Source organism: Dromiciops gliroides, chromosome 1 (genome assembly GCF_019393635.1).
Source record: "Dromiciops gliroides isolate mDroGli1 chromosome 1, mDroGli1.pri, whole genome shotgun sequence".
Classification (NCBI taxonomy): domain Eukaryota; kingdom Metazoa; phylum Chordata; class Mammalia; order Microbiotheria; family Microbiotheriidae; genus Dromiciops; species Dromiciops gliroides.
The window spans coordinates 624659941-624683475 of record NC_057861.1 but is presented as its reverse complement, the minus strand read 5'-3'; the positions used below and the strand labels follow the sequence as shown (position 1 = coordinate 624683475).

At 39.4% G+C, this 23535-nt stretch overlaps 1 protein-coding gene and 1 pseudogene across 1 annotated transcript; one reads left to right on the top strand and one right to left on the bottom strand.

The window, feature by feature from the left end:
• Positions 1 to 3132: 3132 nt before the first annotated feature.
• On the bottom strand, positions 3133 to 4237 carry HBZ (hemoglobin subunit zeta). The gene is made up of 3 exons (XM_043972408.1): positions 4143 to 4237; positions 3495 to 3699; positions 3133 to 3261 (listed from the first exon to the last, which is right to left on the bottom strand). The coding sequence occupies exons 1-3, from the start codon at positions 4235 to 4237 to the stop codon at positions 3133 to 3135; spliced, it is 429 nt and encodes a 142-aa protein (XP_043828343.1).
• A 9368-nt stretch (positions 4238 to 13605) lies between these two features.
• LOC122752936 lies at positions 13606 to 23439 on the top strand (annotated as a pseudogene).
• The last annotated feature ends 96 nt before the right edge of the window (positions 23440 to 23535 follow it).

Here is a 23535-nt window from a genome sequence, read left to right as displayed (position 1 = left end):
CACTTCTAGAAGTTGTTCCCTATGCCTGGAATGAATGGAATCCTTAGTTGTCAGCTCTGGCTCTCAAAATCCTGATGTTCCTTCAAGGATCCCCCTCAGGTGGCACCTTTTCTGGGAATCTTTCTATGTTTCCTCCAGCTGTTGATGTTTCTCCTTCCTCAAAATACCATGTATTTCCTTTAGTATATATGTGTGTTTTACTTCTTAGTGAAATATAAGTTTTTTGAGGGCACGGAATGCTTAATTTTTGTTTTTGGAACCCCAGAGCCTAGAACTATGCCCTGCATAAGTAGATGATCAATAAATATTTGTTGAATTGCTATGAATTCTTTGGTTCTATACTTGCATCAAAAGCATGATGTGAGATGGTCATGTTGATAGAAGACAGAGACTAAGATATTACTTGGGCCCTTGGAGGCATCAAAGAAGAGGGAGGCCTTGGTCATCTCAAGGCAATGTGAAATCCTTGGACATTTGGGCAAAGAAGTACAGAAAGGATGGGAAAGAAAACAAACATTTTCACCTTATAGCTTTATCTTTTTTGGGGGAGACTGGGGGTATTGCTTTGGAAATGTTCACTTCTGTACCAGGGAGCTGATTGGGGTGGAAGTAAGAGAATTCTCAATATGGTTCTTGGTAATCCTACAGTCCACCAAAGGGTTCTTGATGATCTGTCAACCAATTAATCTTTTTTTTTTTTTTTTTTTTGGTGGGGCAATGGGGGTTAAGTGACTTGCCCAGGGTCACACAGCTAGTAAGTGTCAAGTGTCTGAGGGCATATTTGAACTCAGGTCCTCCTGAATCCAGGGCTTGTGCTTTATCCACTGCGCCACCTAGCTGCCCCCAACCAATTAATCTTGACTGAGACTCACCCCTCCCCAGGCCTATCCTGATAATGATAATGTAATAGAGTGGAAAGATTCTGAGGCAGAGGAACTAGGAACAAATCTTGGTTCTGATGCTTACTGTATTACTCTGTAATGTTGGTTGTGACTTTGTCATATTTCTGGGTCTCAGTTTCCTTATCTGTAGAATGAGGTAGTCAGATTAGATTACCTCTAAGGTCCCTGCTAACTCTCAATTAATAAACATCCCATAAAACCTGTACTCAATCACAGTGAAAATTCAGATCCCCTGGAATTTTGAGGCCACAAGACTGTGGAGGCTTTTCCAAGTAGTTTGTAATTTAAAAAACCTATGGCTTGGGGCAGCTAGTGGCACAGTAGATGGAGTACTGGCCCTGGAGTCAGGAGTACCTGAGTTCAAATCCAGCCTCAGACACTTGACACTTACTAGCTGTGTGACCCTGGGCAAGTCACTTAACCCCAATTGCCTCACTAAAAACAAAACAAAACAAAACAAAAACCTATGGCTTCATATTGAAAAACTTTCAAAGCCCTGTTTTGAAAACAAACTAGGAAATGATTACCATTCTATTATTTTATATACAAGGTTTTCAAAAAAATGATTCATATTCTAAAATGTACACTGCTCTTATGATAGCCCCTAGTACATTTGAATTCAGACTGGTTTATAACATACAGTAAATCCCATTTTCAAAAAATTCATAAAGCTTTCAGGTTACTTAAATAGAAACAAAACCATCTAACTGTATGCAAACTGTTAAGGTGAAGTAGTTGCCTTCGTTATCAATAGATGATGACAATGTATATGAAGAAACCAAAAAGATATATAATGAGTATGCTATATGGTGCAGTATGAGTATACCCACATGTATACCATTAGGATGGCAGATAGGCTTAGTAACACACTACAATTCCATCCCACCCCATCCCTGTCACCTGCCATAGGACTTTTACTACATGAATGTACTTGAAAAACAATTCATATTTTAAGATCAAAATATCTGACAGGGCACCAACACTTTTTTTTGTTCTTAAAACATATGAAGAGTTTGTAAATATGTAAAAGAAAAAAATGGATTTCAAAAATACAAAACTGGTATCCATTGGAAATGGAATGAAATGGCTAGAAATATGCCAAGGGAAAAACATCTGAGAAAAGGCTGTCATCAAAGTAAGAACAAACATTTTGTCAAAATAATTTTTGGGGCAGCTAGGTGGCGCAGTGGATAGAGCACCAGCCCTGGATTCAGGAGTACCTGAGTTCAAATCCAGCCTCAGACACTTAACACTTACTAGCTGTGTGACCCTGGGCAAGTCACTTAACCCCAATTGCCTCACTAAAAAAAAAAAAAATTTTTTTTAAATAATTTTTTACACAGAGTAAGTCCTCTATGACATGCAGCCTGATATAATGGATAGAGAGGCAGAGCCAGCCTCAGAGTCAGGAAGGCTTTCCTAGGACACATACTAGGAGTGTGACCTTGGGTAAATGACTTAATCCCTCAGTGCCTCTAAGATTGTACATTGCAGAGCAGGTGCCTGAATGCACTTTACTAAAGGAATCACAGTCCAATAAATAGAAATCCTTTAAAAATATAGGATTTATGAGAGGGCATGGATAAGAATGGTGAAAACTAGAAGGCATGGAGAGGTTGTTATCTAGATTATTTCCAGGAGGGTTCCTCCCGTGCCAATGCTGAGATTGAAGTATTAGGAGAATATTATTATATCATCAGGCACCCTACTGGCAGGCCCAGCTTTTAGAAGTGGGGTAACAGATATGCATACATATCAGATCCCCCTTCAGAAGCACATTGTGCTTACCCACATGTAGGTCATATGTACCTAGATTTTATACACACACACACACACACACACACACACACACACACACATGCCCCACACACATCTTGGCCATAAGTCCTAAGTTTCCTTTCTGTTCTGACCTGGATGGTAAAAATCTATGGTTAGGGATAAAAGTGAAATAATGAATGAAGAAACACTTATACAAGGTTAAAATCATGGTAAAAATTTTGCTTTTCCAGCCATCCCTTTCCCATTCCTGCCTTGGATCTATTCCAAGGGTCATAAGTAACCAGAAATAATAACCAGAGAAACAGAAGATGAAGTTTATCCTTTTATTTGAGGGTCATAGAGGATAGGCATGTAAGGGAAGGCACCAGAAGAAAAGGGTGCCTGAATCAAGGTCGGAGATTGGTGACCACACAGACTCCTCTGTTCTCTCAGGACTCCAGGTCCAGGGGCCTTATCTGTACTTCTCAGTCAGGACTGAAGCCACAATGGAAAGGAATTTGTCCCAGGCAGCATGGGCCTCCGCAGTGAAGTCAGCAGGGAAGTGGGCAGCAATAGTAACCAGGAAGGTGTGAGATAGGAACTGCAAGGGAAAAGAAGGAAGTGAGACAACAGGACTTGGGATAAATGGAGTTGAAACATTAGGAGAGCAGGGGACAATAAATCAAGGGATGGGATGAGAAACAGATGAGATCTTGGGATTAATTGAGGAGAGAAAGCATGAGAGAAATGGAACTGGGGATATACTCTATGGGGCTGGGTCCCTGCTTCCTGAGGATATCAAACCCATTGCCCTTCCTGAGCCCAAATCCTCACCTTGAAGTTGACAGGGTCCACTCTGAGGATGTAGGCATGGAGCTCACTGAGCTTGGACAGGGCACTTTCAATGTTGTCAATGTTCTTGACAGCATCCCCAATAGCACTGGCCACCTTGGAGCCGTGGCCACGCAGCTGGGCTGAGCCAGGGTGCAGGTCAAAGTGGGGGAAGTAGGTCTTGGTCTGGGGGTAGCTGGTGAAGAGCCTGGGGAGAAGAGAACATAGAGTCTTAGCTGAGTCTGGGAGAAGGGTATTGAGGCTGCAAGGGACACCCCAGCCCTCCAAGTGGTTCTAGGTTTTCCATCCTGCTCAGCTCATCATTATGTGCACAGAATTGCTGGGGTCAGGATGGGTAAATGCAAAGCTGATGATATTGCTTTAAACTCCATTTCTTTCAAAAGCTTCTTCAAATAACATAACCTTTAGCCAACTCTTTTTTCCACTCAGCACCCTATCCCTACCCCTAATCTTGTACTAAGCACTGGAAAGGACAATGCTCTTCTGACTTCTGTCTTGCTCAAAGGTAACTAGGAGTATACTTATTGCCTGGAATTCCTTGATGGTCCTAGGGAGCTAAGAAACCCAAATCTCTAATGTTATTATGAATGAGAAAGGTGAAAGATCCCTAGCCCCAGAGCCCGTTCTTACCTTTCCAGGGCCTCAGTGCCAATGGAATCAGCCTGTGTGGCGATCTTGCTCCACATGGTGGCAATGATAGACTTTTCGGTCTTGGTCAGAGACATGGTGGCTGGGTTTGGGTTGAGCTTGAGTTCTGCTTGCAGTAGAAACTCAGGACAAACCTGGGTGAGTATCTGTTTGCCCAGGGTCCCTTTATATAGGACTATGATCAGTACAGGGCTGCACGGCTATCCCTAGCCATTGGCTAGTAGGGATGAGGGGGACAGCCCAAAGAGGTGGGGTCATCTTATCTCTGTTGAAGACAATAGTCTGGTGGGTGGATGGGTCAGGGGGTGGGGAGAAAGGCTAGGGAAATGAGCGGGAAGGATCTATCAGTTTCTACCATCTTAACAGAGGTCCAGAAGGGAGGTGTTGGCCACAACTCTGGACACAAGGTCCAGGGGGAAGATATGGAAGTTTGAGGGGCCCAGGCTCCAGTGACCCAAAATTATAGTTGTTTGTTAACTCAGCAAGCCCACTAGCATATTTCATACACTTTGTACCTGATCTAAACTTTAGTTTGTAGCTATGCGACTTTGGGCAAATTACTCTCTTTGGGGCTCCATTTTCTCTCTTATAAAAGGCAGGGGTTGGAACAGGAGATTTCTCAGGTCCTTTCAAACTCTAACATATGAGATATAGGAATAGAGCCTGGATGTAGAGTGTCATGGTCTAAAGAACTTCCATTTGGATGAGAAAACTCCCTATATGTATATATCCCCATAGATGCAGCTTGGCACCCTCTCTGCAATTTACAGACTCGAGGTCAATGGCTTTCTGAGAGTCACATAGTGACCTTGACTTAGTAGAACATACCCACTGAGACAAGATTTAACTCTGATCTTCTTGGCCTTGAGACTGGCTCTATAACCACCACATGAGCTGCCCCTTTGCTATATGGTGAATAATATTTGATGTATTCTTATAGGAAGCATCTCCTCAGGGACCTGGTGATCAAGAAGGAGGACAGAAAGGTGAGAGTGAAAACCTAGCTCCAGGTCTACCTTCCCTGAGAAGTCCTTCCAGGCCCGGAAGGACTGATTCCACATTAATCTCCTTCCTTTGAATTCCTACAGAACTTAGACTCTGCACACAATTTAGCACTTAATTGTATGTAATGCACAAAATCTTGGGATTGGTGAGCTGTTAGAGATCACCTAGTCTGATGTACAAATCCATGATAGAATCTTTCCTATTTTTTTTTTTTTTTGGTGAGGCAATTGGGGTTAAGTGACTTGCCCAGGGTCACACAGCTAGTAAGTGTTAAGTGTCTGAGGCCAGATTTGAACTCAGGTACTCCTGAATCCAGGGCCGGTGCTTTATCCACTGCGCCACCTAGCTGCCCTAGAATCTTTCCTATTATATCAGTGACAGGGATCATCCAAACTCTGAATGAATGTTCCCAGTCACAGAAAGCTCACGATCTCCCTTCCATTCTGGGGCATCTCCACTTCTTAGGGAGTTCTTCCATAAATTGAGGCAAAATTTGCCTCGGTATGACTTCTCCTACTCCAGTTTGGATTTTATATGTTCTGACCTGTGGATACACAGAGAAGAGGATATAATATCCTTTACCTAATAGTTCTTTAGAAATTATAAATCAGATGCTTTGTACCTCCTAATTCTTCTGTAAGATTCCCACTTTTCTTTTTTTAATAGTATTTTATTTTTTCCCAACTACATATAAAGACAATTTTAACATTCATTTGTAAAATTTTTTGAGTTCCTAATTTTCTCTCTTTCTCCTTTACCTCCCCCCTTCCTACGATGGTAAGTAACTTTATATAGGTTATATATGTGCAATCATGTAAAACATGTTTCTATATTAGTCATGTTGTGAAAGAAGAAACAGACCAAAAGGAAAAAAATGAAGAAAGTGAAAAAACAGTATGCTTTGATCTGTATGGACTCCATCAGTTCTTCTCTGGAGATGGAGAGGATTTTCCATCATGATCCCTTTGGAATTGTCTTGGATCATTGTATTGCTGAGAATGGCTAAATCATTCACAGTTTATTATTGTACAATATTGACAATACTGTTATTACTGTGTGCAATGTTCTCCTGGTTCTACCCACTTCACTTTGCATCAGTTCATGTAAGTCTTTCCAGGTTTTCCTTAAATCAGCCTGCTCATCATTTCTTATAGCACAATAGTACTCCATCATAATCATATGCCATGACTTGTTCAGTCATTCCTCAATTGATGGGCATCCCCTCACTTTCCAATTCTTTGCCACCACAAAAGAGCTACTATAAATATCTTTGTACAAATAGATCCTTTCCCCTTAAAAAAAATCTCTCTGGGGTATAGACCTAATAGTAGTATTGCTGGATCAAAGGAGATGCACAATTCTTTGGGCATAGTTCCAAATTGCTCTCCAGAATGGCTAATTCTCCCTTTTCTTAAGTGAGCCTCATATGACATGGTTTCAAGTCTCATCACTGTCCTGGTTGCCCTACATTGGACACATACTAGCTTGTCAATGGTTCTATTAAAGCGTGGTGCATAGCACTTAGTTCAGCAATCCATATGAGGTCTGACCTGCCCAGAATATAAGAAGATTAATAGGGCCTGATTTTTACTTTATAATGTTCTAGCTGCAGTCATGAAAATAAGTGGTCTTACTGTTCCTTGTCTAAAAAATGAGAGTCAAACCTCCTGCATTTGTCTCAGCAACTCAGGCCTTAGAATAAAAAGTCCCAAATCATTCCCATAATCACAAATCCATTTTCACCAGAAGGATGATGAGGAGACAGACTGCCTTTTGTTGTTGGTCAGTCATTTCAGTTGTATCTGACTGTGATCCCATTTGAGGTTTTCTTGGCAAAGATATGGGAGGGGTTTGGAATTTCCTTCTCCGGCTCATTTTACAGATGAAGAAACTGAAGCAAATGGGGTGAAGTGATTTGCCCAGGGTTACACAGCTAGTAAGTGTCTGAGGCTGGATTTGAACTCAGGAAGATTCATCTTCCGGATTCCAAGCCCAGTGTTCCATCCTCTTTGACATCAAGCTGTCTAATAAAAACAATGGTACTAGTAATTCCTGGCATTTGAAGCACATAACTTTTCCAAGTGTTTTCACAGATTTAGAAGGAGTGACTTTGGGCAAGTCACTAGCCTTCCTGGGTCTCGTTTCTTTCATCTGTAAAATGAGCATTTGGAACCAGACAATTGTCAAATTCTCTTCCCGCTGTGGCTGTGTATATTCTAAGGTTTCTTCCAGTTTTAGTCTTCTATTTTCTAAGGTCCCTTCTAGCTCCGATGTAAGGACTCTGTTTTATTTATATTAAATTGGGCCAGAAGACTTCAGACGTCCTGCAGAGAGGCCCTCAGGCCATGAGACTGCTGACCCTCATGTTCTTTTCTCCACTAAAAACAAATGCCTCCAGGAAAGCACACGTTTTTGTAGCTAAGTATGACTATTTGCTATAGGACTGCCATGGGATTTTCACTCATGCTTCTGATGTGTTGGGTAGTTGTCCCTTACTTTATGCCTCAAGTTTCCTTATCTTAAAAATGGGAAGAATAATCTTGGTTCTTGTCTATCTTAGAAGATAGTTGCAAGATGGCTGAGTGGAAAAAGGACTAAACCGTGAATTAGAAGAGCTGATCTCTAATTAGAAGATCTTTAAAAAAAAAAAAAAAGAAGAAGAAGCAGCAGCAATCAGGGTTAAGTAACTTGCCAAGGTTCACATAGCTAGCAATTGTCTGAGGCCGAATTTGAACCCAGCTCCTCCTGACTTCAGAGCGGGAGCTCTATCCACTGTGCCACCTAGCTGTTCTCCCCACCCCTTTTTTTCAGAGGTCCCATGTGGTTTAATATCAGGAGGACTATGGGGTGGGGAGCAGGGATCCATCACTTACTAGCTGAGTAGCCTTGAAAAAGTCACCTCCCCTCTTTAAGCTCGAATGATGGAGAGAGATTAAATAGTCTTTATGTTTCATTCTTATTTTTACATTCTATGTATTTTTGATCCTATGACTTTGAGATTACTATCGGCTAGAGCGCTGAGGGAAGGGTTTGAGGGGAAAATGGGGAGGTTTTTTAGTTGCTACTGACCTAGCCCCAAATGTTTTAAGCAGGATCAGTCCCCCAGAAGATTTTGGAAGAAGACAAAGTTTGCATTCCTCATTTCTCTGGTTCTCCTTTTAGAGAGTAATGACCCTTTTGTCAACTCCCTCATTCCAACTGTTTAATGCTCTCTTATGTCTCCTGCCTACCAGAAAGAAGCCACATTGTGCTAGATTCCAAGGATATTAAAGAAAAGGGGAAAATAGTCCCTGCTCTCAAGAAGATTACATTGTATTGAATCTCTCTCTCTCTCTCTCTCTCTCTCTCTCTCTCTCCATCTATCCATCCATCCATCCATCCATCCACCCATCCATCCATCTTGTCTATCCATCTAATAATGAGGAAAGAGAGAAAATTTATGACCAAGGAGATCAGGAAAGGTTTTCTTTCTAGCAGATAGTGCACGAAATGCACCTTGAATGAAGCTAGGGACTCTAAAGTGAAGAGAGAATGGGGGCAGCTAGATGGCGCAGTGAATAGAGCACCGACCCTGGATTCAGGAGGACCTGAGTTCAAATCCAGCCTCAGACACTTAACACTTACTGGCTGTGTGACCTGGGCAAGTCACTTAACCCCAATTGTCTCACCAAAAAAGAGAGAGAGAGAGAGAGAGAGAGAGAATGAAATACAGACTGTGTTAGTGTCTGCTTGTCAAAGGTTACTGTGTCATTGTCATTTGTTGGCAGTGTCAGATTGTACAAAGGCATGGAGGTGAGAAATGAAAAGCTAAGTTTAAGGAACAGCAGGTGGTTCAGTTTATCTAAAATGTAGAGTGTGAAGGGCAGCAATTTGTAAAATAAGCCTGGGAGCCAGATTAGGAAGGACTCAAAACGCCAAGCTGAGGAGCTTGTATTTTATCTCTGAAATTTAGTTGCAATGGGGAGCCATAAGGGTTCTTGAGTGGGGTTGGGGGAAGGAGAATGACATAGTGAAACTTTTTTTATCAATAACATTTTACTTTATTAAGCAGAATAAAAGTCACATAATTTTGGGAACGTCCTTAGAGACTCATTTCCCCCAATCCATTCAATCCTTTTCTTTTTAAAAAATGTTTTTTGAAAAATCAAAAACAATTTAACTAAATATCCTAGTGTTCAATAAATCTACAAATATAAATTACATAGGAAAGAGCTCATTATTTTACAACAGTTGCTTGGAAAACGGGAAAGCAGTTTGGCAGAAATCAGGTTTAGATAAATATCCTACACCAAATACCACAAAAAACTCAAGATGTATATGCAACTTTAACTTACAGGTCAGAACATAAAAAAATAGAAGATAATAAGACCAGTTACCTTTCACAGTTATAAGTAGGAAGAATATTCTTTTTTTTAAAGTAATAAACATTTTTATTTTTAGGTTGAGGTTTCAATTTTTATCCTTCCTTGCCTCTCTCCCCTCCACCCTTCCTGAGGCAGTAAACAATCAGATATATGTATAATTATGTAAAACATTACCATATTAGTCATTTTGTATAAGAAAACTTGAATAAAAGAAAAAATGAAAGTGAAAAATAGCATGCTTCAGTCTGTTCCATCAATATCAGTTCTTTCTTTGGAGGTGGATAGTATGTTTCATCAGTAGTCCTTTCCACAGCTTCTCCAACATTTATTATTTTCCTTTTTTTGTCATATTAGCCAATCTGATAGTTGTCAGGTGGTACCTCAAAGTTGTTTTAATTTGCATTTCTCTAATCAATAGTGAATTAGAGCATTTTTTCATATGGCAATAGATAAAGCTAACATTTCTAATACAATATTGAATAATACAGGTGTTAATAGACATCCCTGTTTCACCCCTGATCTTACTGGGAATGCCTCTAAGTTATCCCCACTACATATAATGCTTGCTGATGGTTTTAGGTGGCTACTGCTTATCTTTTTTTTGTTTGTTTGTTTGTTTTGGTGAGGCAATGAGGGTTAAGTGATTTGCCCGGGGTCACACAGCTAGTAAGTGTCAAGTGTCTGAGGCTGGATTTGAACTCGGGTCCTCCTGAATCCAAGGCCTGTGCTTTATCCACTGCACCACCTAGCTGCCCCATACTACTTATCATTTTATGGAAAGCTCCATTTATTTCTATGTTCCTTAGTGGTTTTTAATAGGAATAGGTGCTGTATTTCGTCAAAAGCTTTTTCTGCATCTATTGAGATAACCATATGATTTTGGTTAGTTTTGTTATTGATGTGGTCAATTATGTTGATAGTTTTCCTAATGTTGAACTAGTCCCCGAATTCCTGGTATAAATCCCATCTGGTCATAGTGTATTATCCTGGTGATATATTGCTGTAATCTCCTTGTTAATATTTCATTTTAAAATTTTGCATTAATATTCATTAGGGAAATTGGTCTATAATTTTCTTTCTGTTTTGCTCTTCCTGGTTTAGGTGTCAGCACCATACTTGTGCCATAAAAGGAATTCGGTAGAAGTCCTTCTTCACCTATTTTTCCAAACAATTTATATAATATTGTAATTAATTGTTCTTTAAATGTTTGGTAGAATTTACTTGTAAACCCATCTGGCCCTGGAGATTTTTTCCTTAGGGAGTTCATTAATGGCTTGTTCAGTTTCTTTTTTCTAAAATGGACTTATTTAAAGTATTTTATTTCCTCTTCTGTTAATCTAGGCAATTTATATTCTTGAAAATATTCATCTATTTCCTTTAGAGTGTCGAATTTATTGGCATACAGGTAGACAAAATAGCTCCTAATTATTGCTTTAATTGATACTTCATCGGTGGTGAATTCATCCCTTTCATTTGTGATGCTGGTAATTTGGTTTTCTTCTTTATTTTTTTTAAATCAAATTAACCAAAAGTTTATCTATTTTATTGATTTTCATAAACCAGCTCTTAATTTTATTTATTAATTCTATAGTTTTCTTACTCTCAGTTTTATTAATCTCCCCTTTGATTTTCAGAATTTCAATTTAGTATTTAATTGGGGATTTTTCATTTGTTCTTTTTCTAGCTTTTTAGTTGCATGCCCAATCCCTTGATCTTCTCTTTCTCTGTTTTATTCAAATAATTTTGTTTTTGAAAGATTATTTTGGCAGTTTTGTGGAAGATGCATTGAAGTGGAAGAAATGGGAAGCCAGAACATAAATTAGGAGGCCATTGTAATAGTACAGGTGAGAGGTAATGAGGGCCTGAATATTAAGATTGTGGAAGTAGAATAAATGAGCCTTGGTTACTGAAAAATGGGAAATGAGGAAATGGAAAGAGTTCAGGATGATCCTGAGGTGGCAAAATTAGGTGATTGGAAGGATAGTGGTTTCCTTAACAAAGACAGGGAAGTTAGGAGGAGAAAGAGATTTAGGGAGAAAGATGATGAGTTCCATTTTGGGCATGTTGGATTTAAGATGTCTTTATGACAGGCATGGGGCGTTAGCTAACAGGCAAGTTGGTGTTGTGACACAAACTCAGGAAAGACCAGAGTTGAATATTTAGATATGGTTGTCATCTGTATAGAGATAGATGGTAACTGAACTAAGATTACTGAGACACATGAGAGCACAGGGCAGAGCTTGGAGAGATACCATTAAGGTTAGAAGGAAGGACATGGTTCATGGTACAGCAAAGGAGACTGAAAGAGAGCAATGAGATCAATAGAAGGATAGAATATCAATAGATCAAAGATCAAGAGAAGATCAAGACAGAGAATGGTGTCATATGAAAACCAAGAGAGGACAGAACTACCTGGAAGAGGGTACAATGGATGACAATGGTTGTCTACTTCCATGCATATGAATTATCAACATTTTAAATATTGTAGTGAGGTAAAGAAAGCTAAAGACTGGGAAAAGGCCACTTGATTAAGAAATTAAGAGATTGCCAGAACCTTAGAGAGAGCAATTTCAGTTAAGTGATGAATTCTAAAGCCAGTATGCAAAGGGTTGATCATTGATTGGGAGACGAGGAACTGAAACAAGTGAACAGGGTGACATGGCAGCCCAAATCACAGTCATAAAGGGGTAATATTTAGAACAAGGGAGACAATAAACCTGCTGTATTTGGCCCCAGTCATAACACAGCTGGAACATTGTATTCATTCCTGGGAACCACCTTTTAGAAAGGACACTGATGGACCAGAATGTGTCAAAAAGAAGGCAACTATGTTGCTAGTAGGATTAGTGATGTGAGAGGCATTGGGAATGGTGGAAGTCATCATGGAAGATGCTACCAAAGGGGACTTGTTCAATAATCTTCAGCTTTCTAGGCATTTAAGGACCTTTGGGATCTCTTACTATAGGGCAATGGTTTCCCAGTCAGCTTTCTAACAGCAGAGTTACACTTCCCTGTGGGGATTCATCCCAGGTGACCAGGGTACATGTGGTTAACATACTAAAGCTCACATTCCTCACTAAGGATAGATACTGTCCCTTTTCCCCTAGTCTGTCTTGGCTGTGCAGATTCCCAGGAGGTAAGGCGTTAGGGATGAGCATTCAGAGGCTTTGGTCCCAGTGACCTTAAAGCAGGGTCCCTGGCACAGGGTCCACTGTACTCCACATACATGTCCTATTGCTCCTTCACCAGATCATTAGAGAATTTCATAATGATTTGATATGGTTTAGAAATCCAGAAGCAATGCCTCTCTGTGCCTCAGTTTCCTCTCCTATAAAATGAGAGCACTGGTGGTCTCTAAAGTTCTTCAAAGCTTTAAATTTATAATCCTCTAAGTCCAGAACCTCATGTCAGAGTTATTCACAGTTTCCATATATACACACACATACATTCCCCATTCAGTTTTGGTTTCTTTTAGCCTATCTCAGCTTTTAAAAAAAAAAAAAACTTTTTTAGTGAGGCAATTGGGGTTAAGTGACTTGCCCAGGGTCACACAGCTAGTAAGTGTTAAGTGTCTGAGGCCGGATTTGAACTCAGGTACTCCTGACTCCAGGGCCGGTGCTCTATCCACTGTGCCACCTAGCTGCCCCTAGCTTTACTTTCAATTCTAGGAAAATTCTGTACTCTAGTTTTCAATAAGTTTGAAATACCAGCATGTTATCATGGAAAGTGTACTACATTTGGCATCAGGAAACCTAAGTTTACATCTACCAACTGCCACCTGTGTGACCTTGGGTAAATCACTTCTTTCTAGGTCTCAGTTTCCTTATTTATAAATTTGGGATAATTATACTTGACAACCCTCATAGGGTTGTCAAAGTGAGGAAAGTGTTCCATAAACTGTAAATTGTCGAAGATATTTTAATTGTGAACATAATAATAGTAACCATATCTTATTTGACGAATTCAACAGCCCTAAAAAGTAGACAATAACATGGATTATTATACCCAATTTACAGATATCATCCTAAAGCCATTTTATGACTTGCTGAGGTGTACATAGTGAATTAGTGACAGACATGGCCCTAGAATCCAGGCCTCCTGACATTTTTGGATGCGTCTGCAGGGATATTTTGGCCTTTTTGATGTATCTTAAGGAGGTGACTTACATGTACTTACACAAACACACATAAACATATACATGTGTGTATGTCTATGCACACATGTGTGTATACATATATTGCCTTTTGTTGGATCTCAAAGATGTGTTATAATGTGGAAAAGCTGGGACACTAATCCAATGTTGGTAGAGTTGTGAAAAGATCCAACCATTCTGGAGAGTAATCTGGAACTATGCCCAAAGGGCTATAGAACTGTGCATATTCTTTGATCCAGCAATACCACTGCTAGGTTTATATCCCAAAGATATCCCCAAAAAGAGAAAAAGAACTATTTGTACAGAAATATTTCTATCAGCTCTTTTTGTGGTGGCTAAGAACTGGAAATCAAAGGAATGCCCATCAATTGGGGAATGGCTAAACAAATTGTGGTATATAGTAATGGAATATTATTGTTCTATAAGAAATGACAAGCAGGATGACTTCAGAAAGGCCTGGAAAGACATGTGTGAAATGATGTATTGTGAAGTAAGCAGAACCAAGAGAACATTGGGCACAGAGACAGTAATATTGTTTGATGAAGAACTGGAAATGACTTGACTATTCTCAACAATACAATGATCTAAGACAATCCCAAAGGACTACTTATGAAACATACTATCCACTTACAAAGAAAGAACTGATATTGATGGAACAGATTGAAGCATGCTATTTTTCACTCTTTCGTTTTTTTCTTTTAATCAAGTTTGCTTATACAAAATGACAAATATGGTAATGTTTGACATAATCATACGTGTATAACCCACCTCTGATTACCTACCACTTCAGGGAGGGAGAGGGAAGAGAGGGAGAGAGGGATAAAAATTGGAACCCAAAACTATAAATAAAAATGTTTATTATTTTTTTGAAAAAGATGTGTTACATAGTATATACACGATTGTGCTTGTACACAATACACATGTTTGTGCCTCTGCACACACATGTATATGTACACATGCATACATTATATACATACGTGTGTATGCACGTTTGATCTCAAAGATGTAATATATATGTGTGTGTACATACACAAATACATCTATTCATATATGAGTAGTTCTTTTTTAAAAGCCAAAAACTTCACGGGGAGACTAAATATGTTAGCAGAGACATTTCAATGCTAAAGCTCAGGTTGCAGGTAGTCAGGGTGTTGCTCTTAGATAGAGAAGCTTCTCGTTAATCATCCCTGGCCTATGTCTCCTATGCTCACATTGCCTCCTCTGCTTGCTATCACCCACCCACACCCCCAGTCCAATGGCAGGAGAGATAACAGCCACACTCCTACTCCACCCACATACCCTTCTAACTCCTACATAGTCAAACTGTTCTCGGGGTCTCAGTCCTAACAGCAATATGGATTCAGGTTCAGTCCAATTCAATTTAGTATAACAAACATCTATTAAGTGCCTAAAATGTACAAGACAAGGACTATGTGCGTGGTCCTCTCAACCTCCATTAAACTGGCAGATAGAATCAATCCTCTGAACTAGTCTTCCTCTAATCAAATGAAGGCTTGTCCCTTCTGTCTCTGACATTATCTACTCAAAAGACCCTTTAGTTCTAACATTCTATGTTTTAAGACCCTTCCACTTCTAACATTCTATGTTCTATATTCTAAAATCTCTTCAGATAAGGGAAATTAGCTCTGGGTGAATGAGGCAAAGAGAAAATAGAACTACTAAATCTTTATTTTGCTTTTCATCTTGTCTTCCAAAGAGAATGAATTTTGTATTGGAAAGGACAGTATAAAAATTGCTAACAGGAAGTTGAATTCTCAAATAAAGGAGATGGTCAAAGAGAACCTAGCTTCTCTTAATGAGTTTGAACCTCCAGGGCCTGGTGAACTGTATTCCAAGGTAATGAAAGAATTAGTGTTGGAAAGTCAGTGCTGGAAGGGGCAGAAGAAAGGCAGGCAGATGAATACACTTGATAGAGCTATGAATTATTTCAAGCATTGTGGAGAGCAATTTGGAAAAATTTAGAAAAGTAACTCCTGGAAATATACCCTAAGGGGTTCAAAGAGAGAGTGAAAGTTCCCATTGTAGCACTTTGTATGGTAGCCAAAAACTGTAAATAATTGTGGCCTATTGATTGAGGAATGGTTGAACATAGTGTTATATGAATGAGAGGATTTTATTGTGCCCTAAGAAATGATGAATATGAAGAACTAAGAAAAACGTGGACCTATGAACCAACCTATGAACTGATTCAGAGAAAACAACCCAGGGGCAGCTAGATGGCGCAGTGGATAGAGCACTGGCCCTGGAGTCAGGAGTACCTGAGTTCAAATCCAGCCTCAGACACTTAACACTTACTAGATGTGTGACCTGGGCAAAACAAAACAAAACAAAACAAAAAAACCAACCCAGAATAAAGAGAACAAAATATATAGTGACCTCGGTGGTACAAAGAAAAGTAAGATTAAAAGACACATCAGAATTTTGATTAACACAAGACCAATTTTGACACCCTAGTACTGTTGATGTTTATATATATATTTATAGATAGGACATATAATATATAATCATATAGCATGTTTTAATATGTATATGCCCCCTCCCTGTTATCTTGGCAGAGAGATAGTAGACTATAGTTATAGAATAAGGTATATACTGTCAGACCTGGTCAGCTTGTCACCTTGTTATGCTCAATTATTTTCCATTGGTTAGGGAGAGTTCTAGTGTGAATATGTGTGTGTTATTGGGAAGTGACAGTTATGTTAAAAAACAACAACAACAACTCAGAAACCATCAATAAATCATTAAAAATAAGAAACACAGATGGCTATGATTGCTGAACCAATTTCAGTGATTTTTGAAAGATCGTGAAGAATGGGAGAGTCGATAAAGGCAAATATAAAGGAACAAATGAAAAAACATTGAATAAATGTGCAAATGACTGAGCTAAGCACTGGGCATACAAACAGAAAAGCAAACCAGTCAAGGAGCTCACACTCTACTGGGGGAAACAAGACAGAGTATGTACCAAAAATCTTAGTATAGTTTTAAGCTATTAAAAATTAAAACTTCTGGGGCAGCTAGATGGCGCAGTGGATAGAGCACTGGCCCTGGAGTCAGGAGTACCTGAGTTCAAATCTGGCCTCAGATACTTGACACCTACTAGCTATGTGACCCTGGGCAAGTCACTTAACCCTAATTGCCTCACCAAAAAAAAAAAATAAATAAAACTTCTGGGGGCAGCTAGGTGACACAGTGGATAAAGCACCGGCCCTGGATTCAGGAGGACCTGAGTTCAAATCCAGTCTCAGACACTTGACACTTACTAGCTGTGTGACCCTGGGCAAGTCACTTAACCCCCATTGCCCCGAAAAAAAAATTAAAACTTCACTAAGACTTTTTTTTTTAATTTATTTTGTTAACTATTTCCCAATTACATTTTTTGTGTGTGAGGCAATTGGGGTTAAATGACTTGCCCAAGGTCACACAGCTAGTTAAGTGTCAAGTGTCTGGGGCTGGATTTGAACTCAGGTCCTCCTGATTCCGGGGCCTGTGCTCTATCCACTACGCCACCTAGCTGCCCCCCTTCACTAAGACTTTTAGGGCACGGCACATATAGGTTTCAGCTGTAAGTCAGATTGAAAAGTCCCATGGTTCTTAGAGCACAGTGGCAAAGTAGATGGTAATGTATATTCTTTACATATTGGGTTTTTCTTAATTCTTTACATTTTGTGACAGTTATCCAAAAGGGGAAAAAGAATGGAATCTCGTGTGTGTGTGAGTGTGTGTGTGTCTGTGTGTGTGTTTATGTGTTTCTGCCAAGAGTGATTTTCAGACTTGAAAAGACAGAACAACAACAAAAAAAGAACAAAAAAGAAAAGACAGAACAAATTCAAGCTCATACTGCAGTAAGAGAGGAAGCTAGGTGGTGTAGTAGATAGCAATCTGGACTTAGAGTCAGGAAGACCTGAGTTCAAATTCTGCTTCAGACATTAACTAGCTGTTTGACCCTGGGCAAATCCACTTAACCTCTCTGGTCCTCAGCAACTTCATCTGTAAACTGTGGTTGCTGTGAGCCTGTAAAATCAAGCACTAGATAAACTCCTAGGAGAGGCATGGTGTCCAGGTCTAAGCAAGTGATTAAGTCAAACTACCTCTAGAGGATTACATTCAATTCTGAGTTCCCCGTTTTAGGATATTAATAAGCAGGAGTGTGCACAGAGAACCTCAGCCAGAATGGTGAAGGGTCTCAATATGGATCTTGCCACCCGTGGATCATTTGGAGAAAATGGGGATGCTTAGCAGAGAGCAGTCTTGGGGGAGACAGAATAGCTCTTTTCCAGTATTCAAAGTAGGCTATTTTTGTATATATAGGACCTTTTCTTTTTTGTTTTTTAATCTTTTGGGATACAGACCTAGTACTGATATTGCTGGGCCAAAGAGTATGCACAATTTTATAGCCCTTTGGGCATAGTTCCAAACAGATCTCTATAATGGCTGAATCAGTTCACAACTCCACCAACAGTGCCTTCCTTAGTATCTCAGTTTTCCCACATTGCCTCCAACATTTGTCATTTTCTTTTCTGTCATATGAGCCAATCTGATTAGTGTCAGGTGGTACCTCAGAGTTGTTTTTGTTTGTTTGTTTGGTTTTTGTGGGGCAATTGGCTTTAAGTGACTTGACCAAGGTCACACAGTTAGTAAGTATTAAGTGTCTGAGGCCGGATTTGAACTCAGGTACTCCTGAATCCAGGGCTGGTGCTCTATCCACTGCGCCATCTAGCTGCCCCTCAGAGTTGTTTTAATTTGCAAAAATGTTTTGCTTCTGGCTACCACTTCCCCCAATCTTCCCTCTTTAGCCCCCCTCCTTTTTCTTATCCCTTTCCCCTCCTTCTTTCCTGTAGGGTAAGATAGATTTCTATACCCAACTGAGTATGTATGTTATTCCCTCTCTGAGACAATTCCATTGACACATCCACCTCCCCATCTTTCCCTCTACTGTAAAAGCTCTTTCTTGCCTCTTTTATATGAGATAATTTCCCCCATTCTACCCCATCTTTTCCCCTTCTCCCAGTGCATTCATCTTCCCCACCCCTTACTTTTATTTTTTTAGATATCATCCCATCATATTCAACTTATATCCACATCTTCTTTCTATACACACCTTCTAAGTTCCCTAATAATGAGAAAGTTTTTAGGAGTTACAAGTATCATCTTCCCATGTCGGAATGTAAGCAGTTTAACCTTGTTGAATTCCTTATGATTTATCTTTCCTGTTTCCCTTTTTATACTTCTTTTGAGTCTTGTAGTTGAAAGTCAAATTTTCTATTCACCTCTGGTATTTTCATCAGTAATATTTGAAATTCCTCCATTTTCTTGAAAATTCATTTTTTTTCCTTTGAAAGATTACAAAGTTTCACTGGGTAGGTGATTCTTAGTTGTAATCCTAGCTCCTTTGCCCTTCAGAACATAATATCTCAAGTCCTCTGATCCTTTAATGTAGAAGATGCTAAATCTTGTATTATATTGACTATGGCTCCACAATATTTGAATTGTTTCTTTCTGATTGCTTGCAATATTTTCTCCTTGACTTAGGAGCTGTGAAATTTGCCTATAATATTCCTGGGATTTTTCATTTTGGAAGCTCTTTCAGGAGGTAACAGGTAGATTCTTTCCATTTCTACTTTACTTTCTGGTTCTAGGAAATCAGGGCAGTTTTCCATGATAATTTCTTTTTCTTTTTTTAAAATAATAAACATTTTAATTTATGGTTTTAGGTTCCAATGTTTATCCCTCTTTTTCTCCCTCCCCTCCCTGCTCCCTGAGGTGGTAAACAATCAGATATGGGTTATACATGTTTGACTACATGAAATATTACCACATTTGTCATTTTGTATAAGCAAACTTGATTAAAAGAAAAAAATGAAAGAAAGTGAAAAATAGCATGCTTCAGTCTGTTCTATCAATATCAGTTCTTTCTTTGGAAGTAGATAGTACATTTCATCATTAGTCCTTTGGGATTATCTTGGATCATTGTATTGTTTTGGTTTTTTGTGGGGCAATGAGGGTGTGAGTGTCTGAGCTCGGATTTGAACTCAGGTCCCCCTGAATTCAGGGCCTATGCTTTATCTACTGTGCCACCTAGCTGCCCCCAGATCATTGTATTGTTGAGAACAGTCAAGTCATTCACAGTTTTTCATCAAACAATATTGCTGTCTCTGTGTACAATGTTCTTTTGGTTCTGCTCACTTCACAATACATCATTTCATACGTGTCTTTCCAGGCCTTTCTAAAGTCATCCCGTTTGTCAATTCTTATAGCACAATAATATTCCATCACCATCATATACCACAGTTTGTTTAACCATTCCCCAATTGATGGGCATTCCTTTGATTTTCAATTCTTAGCCACCACAAAAAGAGCTGCTATAATTATTTTTGTACAAATAGGTCTTTTTCTCTTTTTGGGGATGCATGATTATTTCTTGAAAGATGATGCCTGGTTTCTTTTTTTGATCATGGCTTTCAGGTAGTCTAAAAAGTCTTAAACTATCTTTCCTCAATCTACTTTCCAGGTCAGTTGTGTTTCCAATGAGAGATTTTACATTTTCTCTTATTTTTTTCTTCTTTTGACTTTGTTCTGTGATGTCTCATGAAGTCACCTGCTTCCACTTAACTGATTCTAGTTTTTAAATAATTATTTTTCCATTTGGCTAATTCTGCTTTTTAAGGAGTTCTCTTCAGTGGATTTTTGTGCTTCTTTTACATTTGGCCCATTCAGTTTTTTAAGGTGTTATTTTCTTTAGGGTTTTTTTGAGCCTCCTTTACCAGGTTTTAACTTTTTTCCATTATTTTCTTGCATCACTCTCATTTCTTTTCCCCAATGTTTCCTCTACCTCTCTTATTTGATTTTTTAAATCCTTTTTGAGATTTTTTCCAGGAATTCTTTTTGGGTCTGAAACCAAATCATGCTTCTCTTTGAGGCTAGGATGTAGCAGTTTTGACCTTGTTGTCTTTTTCTGAGTTTGTGTTTTGATCTTCCCTGTCATCATAGTAACTTTCTGTGGTCAGATTATTTGGGGGTGGGGAGTAGGAGGTAGAGAGGAGAGTTCTTTTTGTTGTTGTTTGCTCATTTTTCCAACCTATTTTCTTACTTTTAACTTTATGTTAAAGTTGGGTTCCGCTCTCAGGGTTGAGTGGGCACTGCCCCAAGCTTCAGGGTTTTTTTGTGCAGCTGTTTTTGAGCTAGTTCGGGGGGGGGGGGACCTGTAAGTTTTCAGTTCTTCCAAGGTGGTATGATCTAAGGAGAGATGAGTTTACTATTATCTTGACCTGTGCTATGGTATGTAAGTAACCACAAACACTCTTTTCCACTCTAGAATTGTGATGAATGTCCCTGCTTCCCTGAGGCTGCAAGTTCTAAATACTTACCCTTGCCCTGGGACTGAGATCCAGGACTGTGACCTGTGTATGGGTAATGCAACAGAGCTCTGTACCCAGGGCCAGCAAAAGGAGCCCTGTAATCTTCTGAGCAGTTGTCTGACCCCCTCACCACCTGTGTGATGAGTACTCTGGAAGCCAATGCTGCTGGTTCAATTGCCTCCAAGACCTGCTGCTGTCCTGCTTTGGCATTGCCAGTGCTGGACCATACTCCACTCTCTCCCCAGTGCATAGACCTTTCCTGCTAACCTTCTAGGTGGTCTTTGGCTGGAAAATTGTTTCACCCTATTCTTTTGGTGGGTCTGTTGCTACAGAATTCATTTTGAGGCATTATTAAAAATTTTTGGAGGGGAATTTGGGAGAGCTCAAGCAAGTCCCTGTCTTTTCTCTACCATTTTGGCTCTTCCTCCTCCTTTATACTCAAACATTATTAAGGATCTTCAAAGAGATTTTATGTGGATTATATTTATCAATATTTGTCATATAAGAAATTAAAATGTCTTAATGTTATTATGAAAATAGTTTTGAACTTGCAGATTCCCTGAAAGTGTTTCAGGGTCCTCTGAATAAATTTTTTTTTTTTTTTGCAGGGCAATGGGGTTAAGTGACTTGCCCAGGGTCACACAGCTAGTAAGTGTTAAGTGTCTGAGGCCGGATTTGAACTCAGGTACTCCTGACTCCAGGGCCGGTGCTCTATCCACTGCGCCATCTAGCTGCCCCTGAATACATTTTAAGAACCATTAGCTTATAGGATAAAATACACATTCCTTATTCTGGTATTAAAGACCCTTCATAGTTTGCCTCCAATTTGCCTGTCCAGTCTTATTTCACAGCATTTTCCTTCATAACCTCTATACTCTGGCCATATTAGCTATCCTCAAATCTCATTCTGTTCTTTCCTACTTCTTAGCACATCCATATATCTACTTCCACATCTCTGATCCCCTTTAAAATCCTTTCCTTCCTTCAAAGCTCAAAGAAGATGTCAGTTCCTCCATGAGACCTTTTATATATATATATATATATATATATATATATATATATATATATATATATATTTTATTTTAGTGAGGCAATTGGGGTTAAGTGACTTGCCTAGGGTCACACAGCTAGTAAGTGTTAAGTGTCTGAGGCTGGATTTGAACTCAGATACTCCTGACTCCAGGGCCGGTGCTCTATCTACTGCGTCCATGAGACCTTTTTAAATTTGTCTAGTTAGAAGTGATCTCTGCCTTCTTGAACTGCATGTCTGCCTGTCTGATCTCCACATCTCACATTCTAATTTGTATTATAGTTATTTGAATACATGTTATCTGCATATAATACATAAGTATTGTATTATACATAAGTACTATAAAATATGTGTATATACATTCCTATATTTTAGTTATCTGCATACATTCCTAACTCTCCCTGCAGAGAGTTTAGTGCATTCAGATTGTTTTTAAAAATGACAACTATTAGGTACTTACTGTGATAGCTCTATAAGGGATAGAATGTTTGGTTAAGATGTAACTATAATACAAAATAATCCAAGTGTATAAGATATGTATAAAATACTGTATGAGATCTGATGGGGTAAAGGCCATTAATGACTAGAGGGGTGAGGGAAGTCTTCATGGAGGATATGGCACTTGATTTGGGCTTTAAAGGATTATGGGTGGGAATTTAACAGAATGAGAGGACAAGGTATAGCCCTTCAGGTCTATGTAACAGTATGAGCAAAGTGGGGTAAGGAGGTAGGAGAGGGGATGCCTGCACTGAGGACAGAAAGTAGTCCAGTGCTACTGAGGGGCAGCTGAAAGGACCCTAGACTGGGCTCATTGACTTGGCCAAGGTAGAGTTCCTGGCTTAGAAGGAGTTGATCATTATCATCCCCAATTTCAGCCTGGACAAGATCCTTGGGGAGGGTGGGGTAGGATTTGGGCCCTTTTAATCCTGGTTTACAAATGGAAGTACCTCTTTGACTGGCAATCAACCTAAAACAGAGACAGAAGTGTCCAATGATGCCTTCTGAATGGATGAATGTTGAAAAACTGGAGGAGATGTGAGATTGAGATGTGAGTAAGTTCCTTACTACATGGAACTTACCAAATTGTTGTCATATCACACCTCGGATAACATCCCCAAAGCAGATGAGATCCACACCCCGATTAAGGATATGTGGCATACTCGAATAGCTAAACTCTAGGTGTCTGCAGACAGTTTTGTCAATTAGCAGGAAGCACATGTCAAGATGGTTAACCTTACCTTGATCGAGATCAACACTACAGGAACATTCCTCAATGAAGCCTTAAATCATGCACGAACTCTGACCAAACCTCTATCCTGTAGAGAGTGCTCAGTCTCAGCACCTTTAGAGGCAAATGTTGTAGCCAGAGACTCCTTTAAGTTTTGTAATACTGAAGGTAGGCAGTGAAAAGAAGGTTAGCTTGGTACCTTGCCACTTTTCAGGA